Genomic DNA, 19,591 nt, shown 5'->3' with positions numbered 1-19,591 from the left:
GCTCCATCCTTGCCATTCATTAGCCCATGACATTTCTGGGCCTCAGTTTTCTCAGCTGTAAAATGGGAACACATAAGAACTACTCACTGAGGGGCTTCCCTGGTGGCACAGTGGTTATAAATCTGCCTGCCAATGCAGGGGACATGGGTTCGAGCCCTGGTCCAGGAAGATCCCACATGCTGCGGAGCAAATAAGCCTGCAAGCCACAACTACTGAGCCCATGTGCCACAACTACTGAAGCCTGAGCACCTATAGCCCGTGCTCCGTAACAAGAAGCCACTGCAATGAGAAGCCCGCATGCAGCAACGAAGTGTAGCCCCCCGCTCGCTGCAACTAAAGGAAGCCCGTGCGCAGCAACGAAGACCCAAACGCAGCCAAAGGGGGAAAAAAAATTAATTAATTAATTAAAAAAAAGAAAGAACTACCCACCGAGGACAGTAATAAGGAAGAAGTAAGATAGTGAATGTGAAAGTGCCTTGTACAAAGGGATATGCCATGAGGAATGTTATTATTAAAGGAATGTAAGCATGCTGGGAAGCATTTAACACCTGGGAGTTTGGGGACCAGGAGGACAGTTATACCTGCAGACAGCCAGTACCTTGGTGGCAGAGAACTGGGCTGACTGGCCCAAGAGTCATCTGGATGTGGGAGACCTTATATTTTCATGTGGTTTCTATTCCCTTATGCTCCTCTCATTCTAATCATCCCTCCCCTGGTCTAGCTCCACTTCGGCAAATGAGAAAATATCCTATGAATTCCTTTATCCTGTGTGATTGACAGCCTTCCAAAACTGTCTCCAATAAACCCTGCTTCCATGTATTCATACTCTTGTATAATCCCTCCTCTTGAGAGTGGGCTGGATTTAGTGAATTGCTTGTAACAAATAACTGAAAGCGATGGGGTATCAGTTCCGAGGCAGAGTTGCAAAGACTGTGGATCCCGCCTTGCTTGCCCCCTCTCCTGCCTCTCACCTGCTCACTCTGAGGAAGCAAACTGCCTTTTTGTCAGCTGCCCTATGAAGAGGTTCACACGTCAAGGAACTGAGGGTGACCTGCGGCCAACAGCCGGAGAGGAATTGTCCCTCTCAGTCCAGCAGTCCTGGAGAAACCAAGTCTTGCCAACGAGCACATGAGTGCGCTTGGAAGCAGATTCCTTGCTCCATTTGAGCCTTAAGGGGACTGCTGCCGCATTGGCTGACACCTGGTTGCAGCCTCATGAGAGACCCTGAGCCCGTGGGCCCAGCTAAGCTGCGCTTGGGTTCCTTACCCACAGAAACCGTGAAATAATAAATGCATATTGTTTTAAACTGCTAAATTTTGGGGTAATTTGTTATGTGGCAATAGATAGCCATGTAAAGTGTCATTTGACACTTAAGAATCACAGTGTCATTACACTTCTAGTTTAGTAAATACAACGAACATTGCCTCTGTGCCAGGAACATAGTACTGGGACTTCTCAGGCTGTGGAGATGAGACAGGCAAGACCCCGCTCCCCAGGAGCTCACAGCGGAGGAGGCAGTAGGCATGGAACGGGCAAGGAGGGGGTGGGGGCGAGGCAGAGGAGACATCAGAACAAGCTGCCTGGAGGGAGGGGTGTTTGGAGTGGCCTGAAATGATAGAAGGTAAAGCTAGACCCAGAGAAGGTGAGTGGCCTCAGGTCACACAGCTAATCCACACAGATCCGCCGGGCTGCACAGGCAGCACAGAGCATGGGTCTCCCCACATTTTCTGGGCAAATGGAACACAACCCAGACAAAGGAATAAGGTGATGCTGAAGAAAAAAATAACTGCTCTTGCAGAGTTTTGTTTCCTGGGGGAGCGGGGCAGAATTACAGGGTATGGTTGTGGGAAGAGTGGAACGTTGACAGAGCTTGGGTCCCCCCCTCCAGGTGCGACAACAGAGGCAGAGCAAGGGTGTGTAAGTCATCCCGCCAGAAACGTCTTTTATGCTAGGCTGCCCCGTGTCGCCTTCATCTCTGTCCTGTGCCCTTTCCAGGGCCCCCGGGGTGTTCCTGCCTCCCTCCTCCTTCCCTCCCCCCAGCCCAGGATGCTTCTCATTCCCTGGAAAAGGGCTCAGGGATATTGTGTCGGAGGCAGAGTCAGGCCTGCAGGGTGTGTGTGTGTGTGTGTGTGTGTGTGTGTGCGCGCGCGTGTGTGGAAGTAATTCTTGATCTCAGGGGTCCTGCGAGGCAGGAACCAAGCCATTGAGAAACTCCAAAACATGACTCAAGTAGTTTAGGAAAAAGCTTCATTTTACAAGTCACTAGTGGGAGGTGTTTCCAGAACCTACTCAGGCACTCTGCTGATTGCAAATCTACGAGGCTTGAGGAACTCGGGAGCGGGTAGGCGCCCACCCTCAGGGGACTTGCCAAGCCCTCCCAGCACCCCTCGCCTGACTGCCTTCCGCTGCTCTCCTTCCCGCCCACTCCTCACCTGTCCCACCTTCGCCGCTCCTGACCGCCACTGATCAGCCTGAGGAGGCAGCAGCAGGGACGGAGGGGGAAGGTCAAGGTTGCGGGCTGGGAACGTTTCTCCTACTCTTCACTTTAATCCCTGACACAGTCTGAGGGGCAACTCTGCAGTGGGGTGGCCTCTGTGCCCATGGCAGGTAATGGGCTCCATGGAGGGAGGGCGCGTGGTGTTGTAGGGCCCACACAGACTCTGGTATCAGGGCTAGTGGCTGCTGCTTTTCCTCGCTGTGTGACTTGGGGCATGTGACTTAACCTCTCTGAACCAGTTTCCTCATTTGTAAGGGAAACTGGGAGGGGAGATCAAAATTATTATGGGGTATTGTGCCCCCCCTCCCAAAGGATATGTTGCAGTCCTAACCCCCAGTGTGGTGGCCCCCAAGCTGTAAGCTTATTCAGCTTTCTGCTTTGCGGAGAACTGCTTGTCTCTTTCTTGGTATGCACTCCTGACGCTGCGGTATTGAGCGTAAAAAAGGAAAATGGCTTGCGGCCAGTTTCGTTCCAGGTGCCTGCTCTGGATCTAAGAGCCCCTGGTTGTTCCCCAGAAGAAGGACGTGCTGCCCTGAGGGGGAAGTCTGTATCTCCAAAGAATGGCCCATAAGGCATGCTGACGCATAGATAGTGATGCATAGATAGTGATGCATAGATAGTGATGCATAGATAGTGGCGCATAGATAGTGGCGCATAGATAGTGGCGCATAGATAGTGGCGCATAGATAGTGGCGCATAGATAATGGCGCATAGATAGTGGCGACAGAATTATGTGGAAATACAAGGTTTGCTGATTTGTTGTCTGGTATTCGTTCCGTACTAAACCTATATATACATTCATGCTCTTTGAATAAACTAGCCTTGCAACCATCAGTTGTCTTGGCCCTTCTGACCCCATACTGGTGCTTTTCAGTTCCTTACCCCTCACCGCCAGGAACTTCTAGCTTTCTGCAGCCGGTCTGCGGCACCCCAGGATCTCAGAATGTGACCTTATTTGGAGATAGGTCTTTACAGAGGTAATCAAGTTAAAACGGGTCATTAGGTGGGCCCTAATCTAGCCTCCAGAACTGTGAGACCGTAAGTTTCTGATGTGTAAGCCACCCAGTTTGTGGTACTTTGTTATGGCAGCCCTAGTAAACTGATACAGTCATACTCACCAGAAGACGCAGAACAAACATCTGGCCTACAGCAAAGACTAATCCCCACTGGGGTAGAAGGAAGGGGCTCCTTCTCCATTCCTGCCCCCGTTTTCTTCCAGAGCAAATGTTCCTTGTCTGACAAGCTGTGCTCTGTGAGACCCTGCTTGGGGGAGGCAGCTGTGGTGTCAGGGGGAGGCCACAGGCTCAGGTCCCCGCCCACCAAAGAGTAGACGGTGACACCTGGGGCAAGTCATTGAACTTTTCGGAATCTCAGTTTTATCAACTCTAAAGTGAGGCAAACACCCAAACCTCCTCAACTATTTTGAAGGGTTATTGTGAGGTTCAAGTGAGATAATGATGTGTATGGAATCATTTTATAACCCCCCCCTCAGCATTAATTACTACTGTGGTTATTCCTGGCATAAGAAGGAATTCTGAAGACACAGCAAAGTGTCCATTGGGGAGCATGGAAGGAGGCATCCCTGCTTTGTGGGAAAATGCGATACTGTCCTAAGGATCCCACAGAGGCAGAAGCCAGAGGCTTGCTCAGGATTGTTCCGAGTACCGTGCCACCCTGAGCTCAGGTATGCTGCCACCAAGTGGCAACAGGAATCCTGCCTATGTTTTGAAACTTTTTTTGAGATCTCATGGAGGGGAGGGGTGTGGGGCAGAAATCTACTAATTATTTAGTGCCAGTTCTATGAAGGGGGCTTTGTAGTTGACATCTCACTTAATTCTCTTGAAGAATTACCCCTAATAACCCCAACTTATAGTTGAAAGGATTGAGTCTCAGGGAGTTTGAGCAACTTGGACTTGTAATGTAAGGACTGTCAAGCCTGGGCTCCTTACACATCCTGACTTTCCAGATCCAACACGGCCATTTCTACTTGTGGTTCCCTAGCAAGTAAAGTGCTCCAAGCCTACTTAACTTAAAAAAAGCACCCATCTGTCATTAAACATTTGAACTTGAGCATTTCATTTACAGATGGTGTTTTTGAGAAAATTATAACAAACCTCAAGACATCCGAACACCTCTTTCCTTCACAAGGAGCTATTTTTAGCCTTAGCTTTTCCCCCTCTTTTTTGCCCCTTTATCCAGTTTCAAAGAGTTGCAGCTCTTTGTTCTTTCTACTCACTTATATAAGCTTTTTAAAAAATGCCTCTTCCGTTACCAACATGCTAGACTTCCAGCCCCGGCCAAAAACCTTCCCTTCCCCTCAGTGCCTCTCTGCCACCCCAAAGAAGAGAAAGAGAGCCACACACCTGGCCTCTCTCTCCACCTCCTGCAGTGAGGTCCTCACTCTCTCTAAGACAAGGCCAGATGAGCCTCTCCTGGAAAATGCAAAACCCTGTTTTCCCCTCTCTCCACTCAAAGGGAAGCATCTTGGTACTTGATCCTTCAGAACTGGAAGGGAACATCACTCTCCCTTTGCTCTCTCTGGCAAGAGAATTCTCCAGGACTAGAATTCGTGTCAATGCTGGCAGGACTGCCCTCCTGGGCTTCAGATTCTTTCCCACTAGAATGTGCCGACACTTCTAATGGAGCAGAACGCCTTCGGGGAGACTGAGCTACGTTTATAGCCTCCCCTTTGTGGGCTCCATCCCAGGACTGGTTAGTGGGTGGGCTCATGCGGGCTTGGTTCCCCTTGAGTCTGAAGGGGCCAGGGAGTGGGAGGGGTGGCTGGCTTTTCATTCACAGGGAGAGCTCAGAAAGTTGATGTTTTATCAGGAGGCACAGGCCTCAGACCCATCCTCAGGGAGGGTGTGGATTTCTGGCTCTTCTGAGAAGGCTGTTTCCACTCCCTGAGGACAGAGACCCCTCTCAGTCTCTGTAACCCCAGAGCCTTTTTGGGTGTCTGGTGCATAGCAGGGATGGGGTGAATGTTGGAGGAGAGAGCGAGCATGCTGTCTACATGCCTAAGAAAGTGAACTGGGCACATGGTGGGTGTTCATTATCTTCTCCTGCTTGGAATCTCAGAAAACAGAGAATTCAGGGCCTGAACAGAAGATTCTGTGTCAAGAAATTACTTCAACCCAAACTCTCCAGGTAAATGGGTCAATTTGTGGGAGTGTAGGGGGGAGTCAGGGGCCTCTCAGTCCGCCCTCCTGTGGCCTCAGTTCTGCCTTGGATTTTCCCTTTCTTTCTCTTCCTCCTTTCCTCCCTTGATTTGTTGAGCATCTATTACGCACCAGACACTGTGTTGGGATGTTAACATTAAAAAGGCACAGGCCCTTGAAGGGTTTACCACCTGCAGGGGAGTTTTTATCTTAGGCTTCAGGCATCTCCTCCTACTTTGCAGCATGTTTTACCTTTTGGTAAGGAATTTCATATATTATCTTATTTAATTCCCACAATAACCTTGGGAGTTTTGTATTATTTATTTTTCAGCTATATTTATCTTTTCCTGTTATATTTATATTTATTCTTCCTGTTGACAATAGAACAATAGGGTCAGGTGGGAAGGAGGGGGCTCAGAAGAGCAGAAGATCCACACAGAGTCCCTAAGGAGGATGGCTGTCATCCCTCTGCGTGCATCTGACTGACACCTCAGCGCTGGAGTGAAATAGCATTCATTATCCGGTGACATTTCTCAGGCAGCTTCTTACCTCTGCCTCCCCTGAGATGCAATAACAAAGATTCGTCTGATCTTCCTTTCCCCCATCTCCCTGGCTCCCTGCACCTCCAGTTCCTTTTCATCCCTGCATTTGAGGGCAAACGTTCTCCTGTCTCTAGGATGTGCAGGCCGGGCAGACTCAGTGGTCTCTGGGGAGACTGGGTGGCTTCCTTCCTCTCACTTCAAAGGGACTTTGGAGCGCTGCACTCCACGGGGTGAATGCATGTTATTTTTTAGGGGGCTGGAATCAGCTTCTGGGCAGGAGCACTTTGGGTGTCTCTTTCCTTTCCATCCCAGGACCTGAAGGGTGGGGCTGGCGAGAGGGCTGTTGGGTGCCTTGGCACCAGTGGGGGGCGCACTCCTTCCCCAGAAGCTGCTGTGGAGGTGGGCCTGGAGGACTCCATGGGAGGAGGGCCTGCTGAGGTGGGCGAGGGCTGGGCAGACAGGGCACGACGGGGAGCAGTCCAAACTGACTGGGGAGGCTGGACATCGGGATGCTTGAGCCGAGCAAACTTTTGAAGGCTCAGCTGTTCCACTGGAAAGCTTGTGAAGGGATCCGAGACAGGGAGACCTGCAGAGTGGGGCTTCTTGCCATCCTCTATTCTGTCCACCAGACCGAGCAGCCCCAGAGGGAGGGGACAGGAAGATTTCCCTAAAGATGGCTGGAGCATTCTCTAGGCCAGGCCTCCCCTGGGCCCCTTCCTGGCTACCCCCAGGCCCCAGAGCCCACCCCCATAATGCCTTCAAGGGGCACCTACCCATCATACTCTTCATTATGGAATATCTGGTTTCAGCCTGAAGGTCTAGGATTTGGGGGAGAGTGGGAGTAGGAGGAGAACAAAATCTTAACAGGCCTACAGAGTGGCTTGGTTTGGTCTCTCTAGGGTAACTGGGAGGGAGAGCTTAAAGGGACAATTCATTAATTCAGAAAAACACTTATTGAACACCTGCTCTGTGCTGAGATAGGCCCTGGGACAAAAATGCCTATCTTTTTGATCTAACATGTGAGGAATTAAAGATAGTAATTAGATACAAAGATGATTATATGTATTTATGTATTTTTGGTTAGATGGTGATAAGGCTGGGCCCTGGGGACTGCCGTGCTCCCTCCCCATGGAGAATGCTTGCTTGTCCAACAGAGGCCAGCAGACAAGGGCGATGGACAGAAGTGACGAGAACTCCGAAGGTGGCGTGTGAGTCTCCAGGCCCAGTAGGCCTACCATCAGCTCTCCTACATTTCTCAGTCATGTGAGCCAATAAAGCCCTCTCTTTTGGTTCCATTTGATTGGGTTTCTGCCACCTGCAACAGGAAGCATCCTGCCCATCGCATTCCTGCACCAGCTTGTGCCTCATCAGGGAGTGCTGAGCAAGTCGCGGGGAAGTTCTTCCCAGCAGCCTGCTGAGGCAGGTGTAACTCTGTCTGTGTTTTTAGATTTGGAAGTAAGTTCAAAGAGGTTGAGTACAAGTATAAGAATGAGAGAAGTAAGAAGTCACAAAAGGACATGTCTCAAACAGAGGGCAGGTCCTAAGCAGCCACTTTGGCCACCTGCGGAGGTCCTGAGGAGCCTGGTTGGCCAGTTTGGGTGGGAGAGGGTTGCTGGGAGGACCTTGAGACTACTCACTGCTGTGGAGGGAGGGGGGAACTGCCCTGTTTGCTGTGAGGTTGGCCTTTTTTTAATCTCCATTTTCCATGTAAGGAAACTGAGGCTCATTGAGGCCAAAGTCATACAATTGTTAAAAATTCATCCAGGTCCTTCGATTCCAAGTCTAGGGAGCTTTCTACTCAAAAAATCCTTAAGTTTTTGAAACTCTTTGTGGTTTATAAAGCACTTTTCAAAGAGAATGATGAATAGACACAACTGTTAGTCCTGACTTGCACGGTTCTTCGCAAAGATAGCTGGCATGATATGGTAGAAAAGAAAACACAAGATTTGGAAGCCTTCTGCAAATTGTAGCACTCTCTGAAAATGCTTCTGTTGTTTCTCTTACATTATTTGCATATTTTTACTGTGAAAATTTAAGGGGCTACTTTTGTTCTTTCTGTGTCCTTATTCAGTGGCTATAAATTGTCTGCCACACAGTAGGAGCTCAATAAATGTTAACTGGCTGAATGAAGCCTCAGGCCTTGCTCTGCCCTCCTTAAGACAGGCTTCTCTGAGCCCAGCTGCTGACCAGTCCTTCCCTCCTTGATGAGAGGGGGAATATCCTTCCTTCTGTGTTTCGCACTTGACCCCCTCGGCAGCCCTGTCCTGTCTGCCCTGCCTCTCTCCTTTCCCTCTGTCAGTGAGTCACCTTGGGTGCTCCACTGTGGACCACAGATCTCATTGCAAACAGGAGGCTGGGCAGATGGATGGTGAAAGGGGATCCCATTGCCCACATCCCTGGGTTGCTGGGGAAGAAATAAATGACTCAGTGCTGGCCCACAGGGACTGTGACACCAGCCCTACTGGCAGCAGCGGCATGGGGGGTGGAGGGCTTGCTTCTGCAGCCCCGCTCCCTGACTCAAGCCTGAAGGCCCGGACCTGCTTTCTGGGCCTCAGAAGCCTCTGATCAGACCTCCTAACCTTGTGGGGTAACTGGATTAGCTGGAGAAAAAGAGTGGTTCCCTTTGTCCTGCTAGACTGGACTCTTCTTGCAGGATCCCAGGAAGAAAATGGCTGGAGCTGCAGGCTCCAGGGCTCTATCTTCGCCTCTGGGGGCACTGGTCCAGTCTGCTCTGGGGTCTCATTATCTTACCCTGTTTTCAGTATGTGAAGGTGTAAGGCCAGCATGTGGCTCAGCCACTGAACATGGAATCAGAGAGAATAAGAAAGCAGGGGCCTTAGGAGAAGAGCCTCGCTGCTCCCAGGAATGCACCAAGCCTGTCTGCATGACACAGCTCCACTTCCTTGCTCCAGCAGAAGCTGTTCTCCAGGTTAGGGTGCTCTGGGCAGGCAGCCTGGTGGGATACACTTTGGCATCAAAGAGACCTAAATTCACATCCCTCTGTACTGCTTCCTGGCCGTGTGTCCTTGAACCTCTCTGAACCAGTTTCCTCACGTCGCAAAACTGGAGAGCTGACGTGAGAGGGCAAAGGGTTTCTCTGTGGGGAGAGGTTTTGGTGTAAAAGATTATGAAGACGTGGCTCCCAGAAGGCAGAATGTGGGCATGTGGGCTCTTTCGTCAGATATGCTTTGGATTCTGGGCAAATAGTTTTTGCAAGGGCCTGGTGTATATAAAAATTTACATCACCCCAAATCAGAGTGCAATCACCATCCTGGCATCTGAGCTTGTGTGATCCTGTAAAAGAAATGCCACAAAAGACAGTGGGAGCAATCTGTTCACCAGACCACCATCTTGGCACTGGAGGCTGACACAGGGGTTCAGGGTAATCCCACAGGTGGAAGTCCAAGACATCTGGTCAACCCCACATGCTTGGAAGTGAAGTGTGGGTAAAGAATTGGAGAATGACCTGAAGAGGAAGAATTGAAAGGGAGCTTAGAAAATTGTGAGGAAGACATTCCAAAGCCCAGAACTCTGAGGCTCAGGCCTGGGATAGGAGTCCAGCTTGCCCAGGTCCAAGGGCTGTAAAGCCAAGGCTAGATCTTTCCATGACTCAGTGCTAAATTACATCTTGGGTTTAAAGTGCAAGAAGGAGATTGAGACTTTTAGAGCAGGTGGGGGACTTAAAATGACTAAGTCCAGCTTCCTAGGGCCCAGACTAAGGACACAGGAAAGGAAAGAAGCAGCTTTCTCCCACACCCGTTCATCTGTTAGACTGTCCTGAAGTGGAAGCTGTGTGACGGTACCTGGGCTGCAGTTGTGTGGATCTGGGTGTGTTCCAGGGCTGTGTGCTGTGGGTGTGCAGTGCAGCTGTGCAGTGGCCTGCAGCCCAGGGGGCATTATTCTGGTGTTGACTCGCCTTTGAGGCATGGCCAGACATTGAGTATTGGATCCGAGGAAGGCACAGGCCTCCTTACTTGAGGGGTGAGGAGGGAGGGACAGAGGGGAGACTACCTTTCCTGCCTTTTGGGGAATCCCAACTCCATTCCCCCATCCTGGGAGCTTGATGGGCTGAGCAAGATCCTCTCCCAAGAGGGCAGTTCTTCAGTTCCTGTGACAATAGCCCTCCTTGGGGGTCGGGGGGTGGCTGGCCTCTGCACACATATCTTAGGGTCCTGCTGTTCCTGCCCCAGCTGCCCGACAGGCTACTGGTCAATTCCTGATGATTCAGTGGGAGCTGAACCCCAAGGCAGGTGGACTTTCCTGGAGCAGCTCTCCAAGGCCCTGGTATATATACTTCCCAAACTCAGGGTCCCAGTCTTTGCACAAATTCATGGAGATGGGCCAAGAGAAAAACATCTGGGAATGTTTCTGCTTGTCCACTGTCCAAGGGAGGGACTGAGGAGCAAGGGGACCAGGCCGGCATTGCCTCCCAGGCTGCACGGAGAAGGGGGACCCCGCGGGAAGAGTGTGCTTGCCCAGAAGTTTGCCTCCTGGATCCTCTGAAAGACTGACCCCTCAAGTTCCTCTCCTCCTGCACCCAATTCTATCACATTCTCTTCATTAGTAGAAAGAGCACCAGACCAGTAGGTAGGAGACTCAGGCTCCAGCATTGACTGTGTCACTGTTTCTGGGTGATCTTAGGTAAGCTGCTGTCTCCTGGTTTGTTCATCTGCAAAGGGGAAATAATAATCAAATCTGTTCTACTGGTTATTTTTAGATGCAGTGAGATAATGTAGGTGAAAGAGCTTTGGAAAATGTACACAATGCTACACAACTGTATGGTATTATTATCAAACAACTCTGAGCACTTACTCATTGCTCATAGCCATCCCTGGCCGTTTAATGTGCTTCCTCTTAGGGACACCAGAGCCAGGGCTTCTTCCTCTTTAATGTGACAATGAATCACCTGGGATTTTGTAAAAATGCAGATTCTGATTCAGCAAGTCTGAGGTGGCCTTTGATTCTGCATTTCCTTGCTTCCAGGTGTTGCTGATACTGCTGGTCTTGGGGACCACAGGTGAGTAGCAAGGATGTGAACTACCCCCTCATAGGAAAGGACCTTTCTACAGTCGATTGAAAAGACACAGCTCAGAAAATACAGCAGAAGTATCAGTTTATTAAAATAGCTTCCAATCAATGATGGCCTGTTGGTCACAAATGATATATTTTGGTTTCCAAAAAGACAGAGAGCAAGAGGTGGGCAGGGGAGAGAGACACAGAGAGACCCGGGAGATTCAGGGGGCCAAGAAGCCCTGGACACATCACTTCCTAGACTTCTCTGCGGAGCAGCCACTGTTGGTCTTACTAAGAGAGTCTGTGCTGCCCATTCTTGAGCCCACACTGTTGAGGAGTTTGTCAATTTTTCCTGGGATGTTCTGCTTCTCCTCAATCTCAGTCTCCCGATGGTAAAAGTAGTTAAAGTTGGAGACAATGACAGGCACAGGGAGGGCAATGGTGAGGACCCCTGCGATGGCGCACAGAGTACCTACAATTTTCCCCCCTGGGGTGGTTGGGTACATGTCCCCATAACCCACAGTTGTCATGGTGACCACCGCCCACCAGAAGCCATCAGGAATGCTAGAGAAATGGGACTCTGGCTCGTCCACCTCAGCAAAGTAGACTGCACTGGAGAAGAGGATGACGCCAATGAAGAGGAAGAAGATGAGCAGCCCCAACTCCTGCATGGAAGCCTTCAGCGTCTGCCCCAGGACCTGCAGCCCCTTGGAGTGGCGGGACAGCTTGAAGATGCGGAAGACCCGCACCAGGCGGATGACCCTCAGGATGGCCAGGGACATGTTCTGCTGGGCGCTCGGCTCTGTCTCCCAGACCAGCTCTGTGATGAGGGTTGCAAAGTAGGGGATGATGGAGATGATATCGATGATGTTTATGATGTTCCTGAAGAAGTCAGTCTTGCTGGGGCAGACCACGAAGCGGAGCACCAGTTCGAAGGTGAACCACACGATGCAGGTGGACTCCACCATGAAGAAAGGGTCGGTGAACGTGGTGTGGGAGAGGACTGTCTTGCTCATGTTGAGGCTGGGGTCTCTCACCACCTTCAGTTCCCTATCGTCTCGGATCTCGGGAAGTGTCTCCAGGCAGAAGATGGTGATGGAGATGACCACGACCAAGACAGAGACCACGGCCACACCACGGGCAGCGCTGGAGCTCTCAGGGTACTCGAAGAGGAGCCAGAACTGCCGGTGGATGTCGTTGGTGGGGAGCAATGTTTTGGGATCTTTGATGAAGCCTTCATCCTCTCGGAACTGGTCCATGGCCTCACTGCCCAGTTCATAGAAGGAGATCTCATCAGCAAAGACGTCGATAGGGACATTGGCCGGGCGCCGGATTTTCCCACCAGACTGGTAATAATATAGGATTCCATCAAAACTGGGCCGGTTCCTGTCAAAGAAATACTCATTTCTCATGGAGTCAAAGAACTGCATCCTTTTCTCCCAGTCTCCCAGGAGGGTCTCTGGGAACTGATTGAGTGTTCTGAGCTGGGTCTCGAACCTTAGCCCAGCAATGTTGATGATCACCCGCTGGTTTCCTTCATTCAAGGCCACTGGCTCAGGCCCTGGGGGATCGATGTAGTCTCCTGGGAGCTTGGAGAAGGCCGTCTCATGGTTGGTGCTGTCGTTGATGAAGATATTCCAGTTGGAGAAGGAGCTGCTCCCAGGTTGGCCTTTCGGGGTGGTTAGGTCAAAGTCTGTGGTGTAGCCTGGCTCTTCCTGGATTTCATCTGAGTTATCAAAATTGACCAGGGCAACCTCCATTTCTTTCCAGCCACACGCATCCATCCTAGGGGAGTCAGGGAAGCAGCCTGAAGACCCTCAGTCTTCCCTGTCTGCTGTGAGCTGTGGAGAGGAAGAAGGGCATCATGCAGGAGCCAGGATAGGGCACAGCTGGCTCTTGATCATTGAGGTAAGTTTTCCAACGGATTAAAAAATGGTTTAGTTTTAGCTTGGGATGGAACCTTGTACTTATTTTGGCAACATGCTTCTTGAAATCCATTTGCTCCCTCTGAGTCTGCACACACTAATAATTAGAAGAAATTGCAAAGACGGAGCCTGGCTGAGAGGGGAAAACTTCCTCCTGCCAAAGAGGGTCTCTGTACACCTTGGCAGAGAGAGGCCATAATGAAGAAGTTCACGATTCTTAATAAAATGTATAATTTTGTACTTGTATGAAGTCCTCCAGTTTACCCAACACTTTTCATGCCCAATCTCATCCTTAACTTTTTTCTTTTTCTCACACTTAACTGCCAGTCCCTCACATATTCTGTTGGGTATTATATCTTCAAAATATATCTAGAGTTCAACCATTTCTTAACACCTCCACCGCTACCTCTTGGAGCCAGCTGGGATTCTGTGGGGAAGGGTGAACAAGAAGTTGGAGGCTGGGTGGGCAACCACTGTCCTCCCCAGCAATCAGCCATCTGTACCTTAGCCCCTCCTCTGTAAGTAACTCCTAGGGTTGTTTTGAGGGTACATTAACTGAGATAACATATGTAAAATGCCTGGTGGAAAGATCATTAAATTTATAACCATTGGTTTTGTGAACTTCCCCACGTAACAGGGACTTTAGAAGCCAATAGCCACTGGTATTTTTTTGGCCTAAGTCCAAGATGTTTATGGGAAATGATTTCATTAAAAATCATTCAGGCAGTGGGAAATAAGTAATTGTGTGTGTGTGTGTGTGTGTGTGTGTGTGTGTGTGTGTGTGTGTTGGGGGTGGGGTTAAGGAGAGCATGCCCAGTGAGCTTGGATGTCCACAAACATAGACTAAAAGTCCTTCCTTAGGTCCATTCAAGCTTTGATTTCAACATAAGAACACTGAAACCAGGCAGGCTGGGGGTCAGGGTGGGAGAGGTAAAATCTGTAGTGCTCATAGCCTTGAAGTAGTTTCATTTACAGATGACAAGGGTATCCTGTAGGGTACAGTGTTGTAGTCTTTTCAAAGTGATTCCACATTCACTTAAATGACAATAATCATGTGAGGTTGGAAAATGTTATTTCCATTTTACAGATGGGGAAACTGAGTCACAGGAGCCAAGTGACCTTCCCAAGGTCACACAACTAGTGGCACAGAGACCCGACATGAACCTGCCTCCTGGCCTGGGAGACCCACTAGACCACAGGTGCCCTGCATGGAAGCTGAGGCCTCGTGGGGAGATGCAGGCCAGGGCCTCAGAAGTGTGGGAGCTCAGAGCTCTTTCGGTCCCACGCCCTCCTTTCTCAGCTCAGGGCAATGTGTGGGGTGAAGAGCTCAGGTTAGGGTGGCCTGCCCTGCCTCTTGGGAGTGTGCAGCCTTTGCAAGCTGCCTAATTTCACTGAGCTGCAGCTTCCTGGGCTGTGGAATAGGGAGAATGTGCCCACTGCTGAGCATGTCAGGTATCATGTGAGGAACAGGGCGGTTGGAAGGCAGGATAGAGCAGCGGTTGAGAATGCTGAGACCTGAGCCAGTTGCTGTGAGCTGGAATCCTGGCTCTGCACACAGTAAGCCCTGGAGAAATATCTGCTATTCCTTCACATTGATCCATGTGATAATTTAGAAGGTCCCATCCTGGGCCATTTGGCTGCCAGGCAGAGGTGGGACCAGGACTCCAGCTCTGTGTCCACCTTGTGACTTCAGAGCAGCACTTTCTTCTTTGGAATTCTGGCCCTGGGTGAAGTTTTGGGGTACTTCCTTCTTGGGGTGAATCCCACCCCATTTTATCCAGACTGAGAGGAAGAGGTACATCTGGGGGCTCTGGGGCAGGGACTTGGAACCACTTCCAAGTGGCTAGAGTGGGCCCGTATCAGGAGCCTTCTCCTTCTTATCAGGGGGCAGAAGGCGTGTGGGGATGAGGGAGAGCTTCTTTGGCCAAAGTAACTTCCTCTCCTGGGAGCCAGGCCACTTCTCTTCCCCACTCCCCCTCTCCTCTTTGCTGCTTCCACCCCCAGCTCAAAGTGACAGATACGGGGGTGGCTGAAGATGGTCAGGTGGTGCAGGAGGGGGTGGAACAGTGCCAAATTCAAACAGCATATTCTGCGGTCTACAGAGGTGTGCTGTACAGTTGTTCCACATGTTACATTTAGATTAGCAGATATTGGTCATTATAGACAGAGGGAAGAGAGAACTGGTCTTGGGAACAAGAGACCTGGCTTGAGGCTCTGCCCCAGCACTTAGGAGTTGTCTATTTTTGAGCAAATCACTGGATTTTTATGAGCCTCAGTTTTCCGATCTGTAAAATGGGGAAAATAATGATAATTCCCACCTCAAAGATCGTACTGAGGACTAAATGAGGTAATGACAGTGAGAACACTTAGTAAATTACTGCAAAAATGAAAGGAATTACCCTGCCTAGTCCCCTCCCCTCTGTTCCACACAATACAACATATCTGTGGGCAGAAAGCACATTCTGTGTGGCCTCAAGTGGCCCCAGGAGGAATTCTCAGCTCACTGTCCTCTGATCCGCTCTCCCGATCCTGCCTGCTTGACTTGGTGCCTGTTTTGCTTCTGCCTGGCGTCCACGTTCCCTTCCTCTGTCTCTCCTCTTCCTCCCTGCCCATCTGGGGACTGTTCAGGTCCTGCTTGTGTGACGAGCCTGGCCTGGCCAGTCCAGCTTGGAGAGTCCTCTGCCTGCCCTGAGTCCCGGCCTCCCTGCCCAGATCGCTCACGTTTGCACTCAGTTTGGAGGCCCCGCGTCCACAGGGTCAGCCTCAGCGCTTCTGCTCTCTTGTGACCTTTGAGAGTGCAGGAGTGTCTTATGGTTTTTCCTTCTGTCCTGCACGGTCTTGGGGGACAAGATTCACCTCTGGTGATCCCCACCTGCATCACCCCAGTGCCCAGCTCAATGTGGCTGATGAGGGTCAGGGTGGTGTAGGAGGTAGTGGGCAGTGCCAAGTTCAAACAGGGTATTCTGTGGATGTGCAGTGAATATCTGTTAAGCAGGTGAATGCATCAGTGAAAAGAGAAGTGAGAAGTTCATGCTCACAGGAACAGGGATCATATCTGTTTCGTGCACCATTATGATTCCAAGACCTAGCCCAGGGCTGAGCCCAATTAACCTTTGGTGAATGAATGAATGAGGGAGGAATGAACGAAGTGAGGCAGATAGCATCCTGGACTTGCACTGCTTCCCCTGCTTTATGATCCCTGACAACTTGTATTTCCTCATCAAGGCTCCATTTTTAAAATCTGTAATAAGAAAATACACTGAGTCAAAGAAGGCAGGTAAAAAAGGGTACATATAAAGTAGTTCCATTTATACAAAATTCTAGAAACAGCTTCTAGAAACAGCAAACTAACCTAGAGTGACAAAAAGCAGATCAGCAGTTGCCTGGGGATGGGGGTGGGGAGGGAGAAGAAGGGATTACCAGGGGGCCAAGGGAACTCTTTTCGGGATGACGATTATGTTTATCTGGATTGTGGTGATGGTTTCACAGAAGTATACATATGTCTAAACTCATCAAGTTGCACACTTTAAATGTAATATGCAACATTTTATCTCAGTACAGCTGTAAAAAAAAAAAAAGGCAAACAGCAAACAAAAACAGGGAATAAAAGTGTATCATCCTCTGATGAGTCTTCAAAGTTTTTGTAAGGACTAAAGGGGATATGGGGATGCTTTGTAAACTGCATGGGTCACGTGGAAAGAGGGGGTCACTCTAACGTAGAACCCACCTCAATGCCAGTGCCATGCCCTCATGCTGCAAGGGCTCAGCAGATAATTTAGAAAGTGAAAGCACCCTGGAGCCAGGGCTGAGTGAGGCCCCCAGGGACACCCAGCAGGCTGCACTTCTGCAGAGCGGGCAGTGGGAAGTGTGCACATGTCAAGGCAGCCCCTGGCCCCGGCAGGCCAGCTCCCCTCAGCTTAGTGCTTGGCATTTCGTCTGTTTGGTGGCAGGAGACAAGCCACTGCCTGCACCGGGAAATATCCACTCCTCTGGAGAAGTTTCATTCTACCTTAAATGGGCCTTTGCAATTACCATTCAGGGGAGCCAAGATGGAAGTTGGTTTTGACCTTGGGTCACCCTCCTCCCCCCATACTGGCCCCCTGGGAGGAGATGGACACTCTGGGTGGGGTGGGGCACCCCAGTGAGGGTGGGCTGCAGGGCTGGGGTGCTTGGGGGCCAGCTCCCATCGCGTCGGGCAGCGTCCTGGAGCCTCCTCTGCTTGCTGTTCTCGATAGCTTTCCCTGAGTCTTGCATCTTTTCATCTGCCCAGCATTCTAGGGCTTCGATAGAATTACCAGTACTCAAGGCTGAACCGTCACCCACAGCTGAAGTGATCGTAGTATTCAAGAGTCTTCTACGACGTCTGATTCCATTCATAATCTCCGCCTTGCCTGGCACAGTGCTGAGACAATGTGGTGGGTTGAAACAACCTCTTTTCCCCTCTGAACATACTTGTGTTTTCCTCCCTCCAGGCCACTATTTGTGCAGGTCCTGCCATTTGCATCCCTTCCTTCTGCCTTCACCTGAAGATACAGCTTTCCCTAAGGAGTCAGGTAGAGGTACTCTTGCTCTCCTGAGAATCCCCGCACAAGGTTTTGGCACATTATTTGAACCACGTCTCATCTACCCGGAGCCCTGTCATCTTCTGGTCCCTCGGCATCTTTGTACAGGGGGGAAGGCTGGTCCACTCACTGTCCCCAGTGCATCTTACACCTCCCCCTCTTCTGACCTTTGCTCCTTCCCCTCCCCCAGAGCCAGATGGGTTTGGGTTTGAATCTTAGCTGTGTGCTCAGTAGGTACATGGCCTTGGGCAAATCACCACCTCCATAAACAACGCTTTCTTCCTCTCCAAATGGGTCTAATCACAGCTTCCCTCAGGGTTCTTGGGGGAAGAAGAGAGAATGTATGTTGTGAATAGCACGCAGGACACACAACAGGCATCGCTAGATGGGAGCTGCTATTGTTTACACCCCGTCTGTCCTGGGAAGCCTTCGAGGCTGCCCGGTGTGGACCACAGTGACCCCAGCTGCCTCCCCGCCCTCTGTAGCGCGTCACTTTTGCACCCAGTCTGCGGAGGTGGCTTTGTTGTTCTGGTGATCTCTTCCTGGACTAGACTGCGCACTTCCTGCAGGCAGGGCCTTGTGCAGGGCCGGCCCTGTGCCTCTCCCAGAGAGCTGTCCCACAGATGTCTGTGGGTCTGGCCGTCAGGTTTGCAGAGTGATATGGCGCAGTCAGTTGCCCTGGGTTGCCTAGCTACCCCAACACTTCCCCTACTTTCTGGCGAGGCAGCGTCCATCCCCGAGTCAGAGAACGGCTGAAAGAAGTCATCATGCCGACAGCTGTGAGCACCGCAACACGGGGCCCCGAGAGCCCCAGGGACAGGGGACGCAGAACTGAGCAGAGGGCAAGCTCAGGTGTCACAGGGCTGGCAGCAGATGGGGGACGAGGCGATGGGCAGGTGGGTCTGGCACAGGGTGGGTTTCACTGCTGGTTGTCCAGTGAATGAGGGGAAGGAGTGGCTGGAAGGCAGACGCTGGCGCTGCTTGTGTCCAGACAGAAGAGGGCGCTGTTGTTCTGCTGGAAGCAACCCCTGCTCCACTCAGCGTAGATGACTCCACAGTGCCCCTTCCTTCCATCTGTGAGCTGCTTCTCTTCCTCTCTCTTGGCTCCAGCCAGGCCTCGGGTCTGCTGACTGTCCCTCCAGGTGTCTCTCACGCTGCCTTTTCCCGGTCTCAGCCTTGCCCTCGGTCCAAGCCCCATCTCTTCGTCTCATCCTGAACCACTGGCCCAGCCTCAGTTAGGAGCTTGAAGAGCATAGGCTCTGGTCCTCTCTGCCTCACTAGGGGTCAGGATTGTTACCCCACCTTCCAAGGGCCTCAGTTTTCCCATGTGGGGAATAAGATGGAGTCTTAGGTAAGACTTGCTGGCTCAGCTGCCCTCCCGAGCCCTCCTGCCCCTGTGGGGAGGTAACCCAAGTCCTCCGCTCTCCCAGCCGTCCTAGCAGAAGGCAGCAGGTGGAAATGGGAGCCTGGGAGGCATCAGTGGGGTAGAGCTTGAAGCTGAGACCAGCATCCTGCCGGGAGACCTGAACCCAGTGGGGTAGGTGGAGGCAGTCAGCAGGCTGGGGTGGGGGTTCTGCAAGGGGTCGGCTCCCTGGGGAGCCAGAGGCAGGCTCTCCATCCTAGTTAAGAACTCAGGCTCTGGGGCAGACGGAACAGCCCCCTCTCAAGCCTGGCTTGACCATTTACTGTCTGTGCGATGGAGGACAAGTGGCCTCACCAGCACCCGCCTCGTAAGTGTGTGATGAGGAAGTGATGCCGCATAGAAAGCACACTGTGTGTGACAGGTGCTCAGTGGTAGCTTGGGTCAGTGGGACCACGGGTCAGGGATGGGGGTGGGATGGCCCTTCTCTGTTCCCTCTTGGGCACTATTAAAATGTGTGGGTCACAGCCCCAC

General features: G+C 51.2%; 1 protein-coding gene across 1 annotated transcript; it reads right to left on the bottom strand.

Annotated features, from left to right (window-relative positions):
- Positions 1–3,892: 3,892 nt before the first annotated feature.
- Positions 3,893–18,286, bottom strand: KCNA10 (potassium voltage-gated channel subfamily A member 10). The gene has a single exon (XM_082353713.1). The coding sequence runs from the start codon at positions 12,992–12,994 to the stop codon at positions 11,459–11,461; it is 1,536 nt and encodes a 511-aa protein (XP_082209839.1). The 5' UTR covers positions 12,995–18,286; the 3' UTR covers positions 3,893–11,458.
- Positions 18,287–19,591: the final 1,305 nt, after the last annotated feature.

This window comes from Balaenoptera borealis (genome assembly GCF_965194805.1).
Source record: "Balaenoptera borealis genome assembly, chromosome: 1".
In the NCBI taxonomy this organism is placed as follows: domain Eukaryota; kingdom Metazoa; phylum Chordata; class Mammalia; order Artiodactyla; family Balaenopteridae; genus Balaenoptera; species Balaenoptera borealis.
This window is presented reverse-complemented; position numbering and strand designations above follow the sequence as displayed.

Coding starts and splice junctions, on each gene's coding strand:
- KCNA10 (XM_082353713.1), bottom strand. CDS start 12,994: ATGGATGCGTGTGGCTGGAAAGAAATGGAGGTTGCCCTGGTCAATTTT.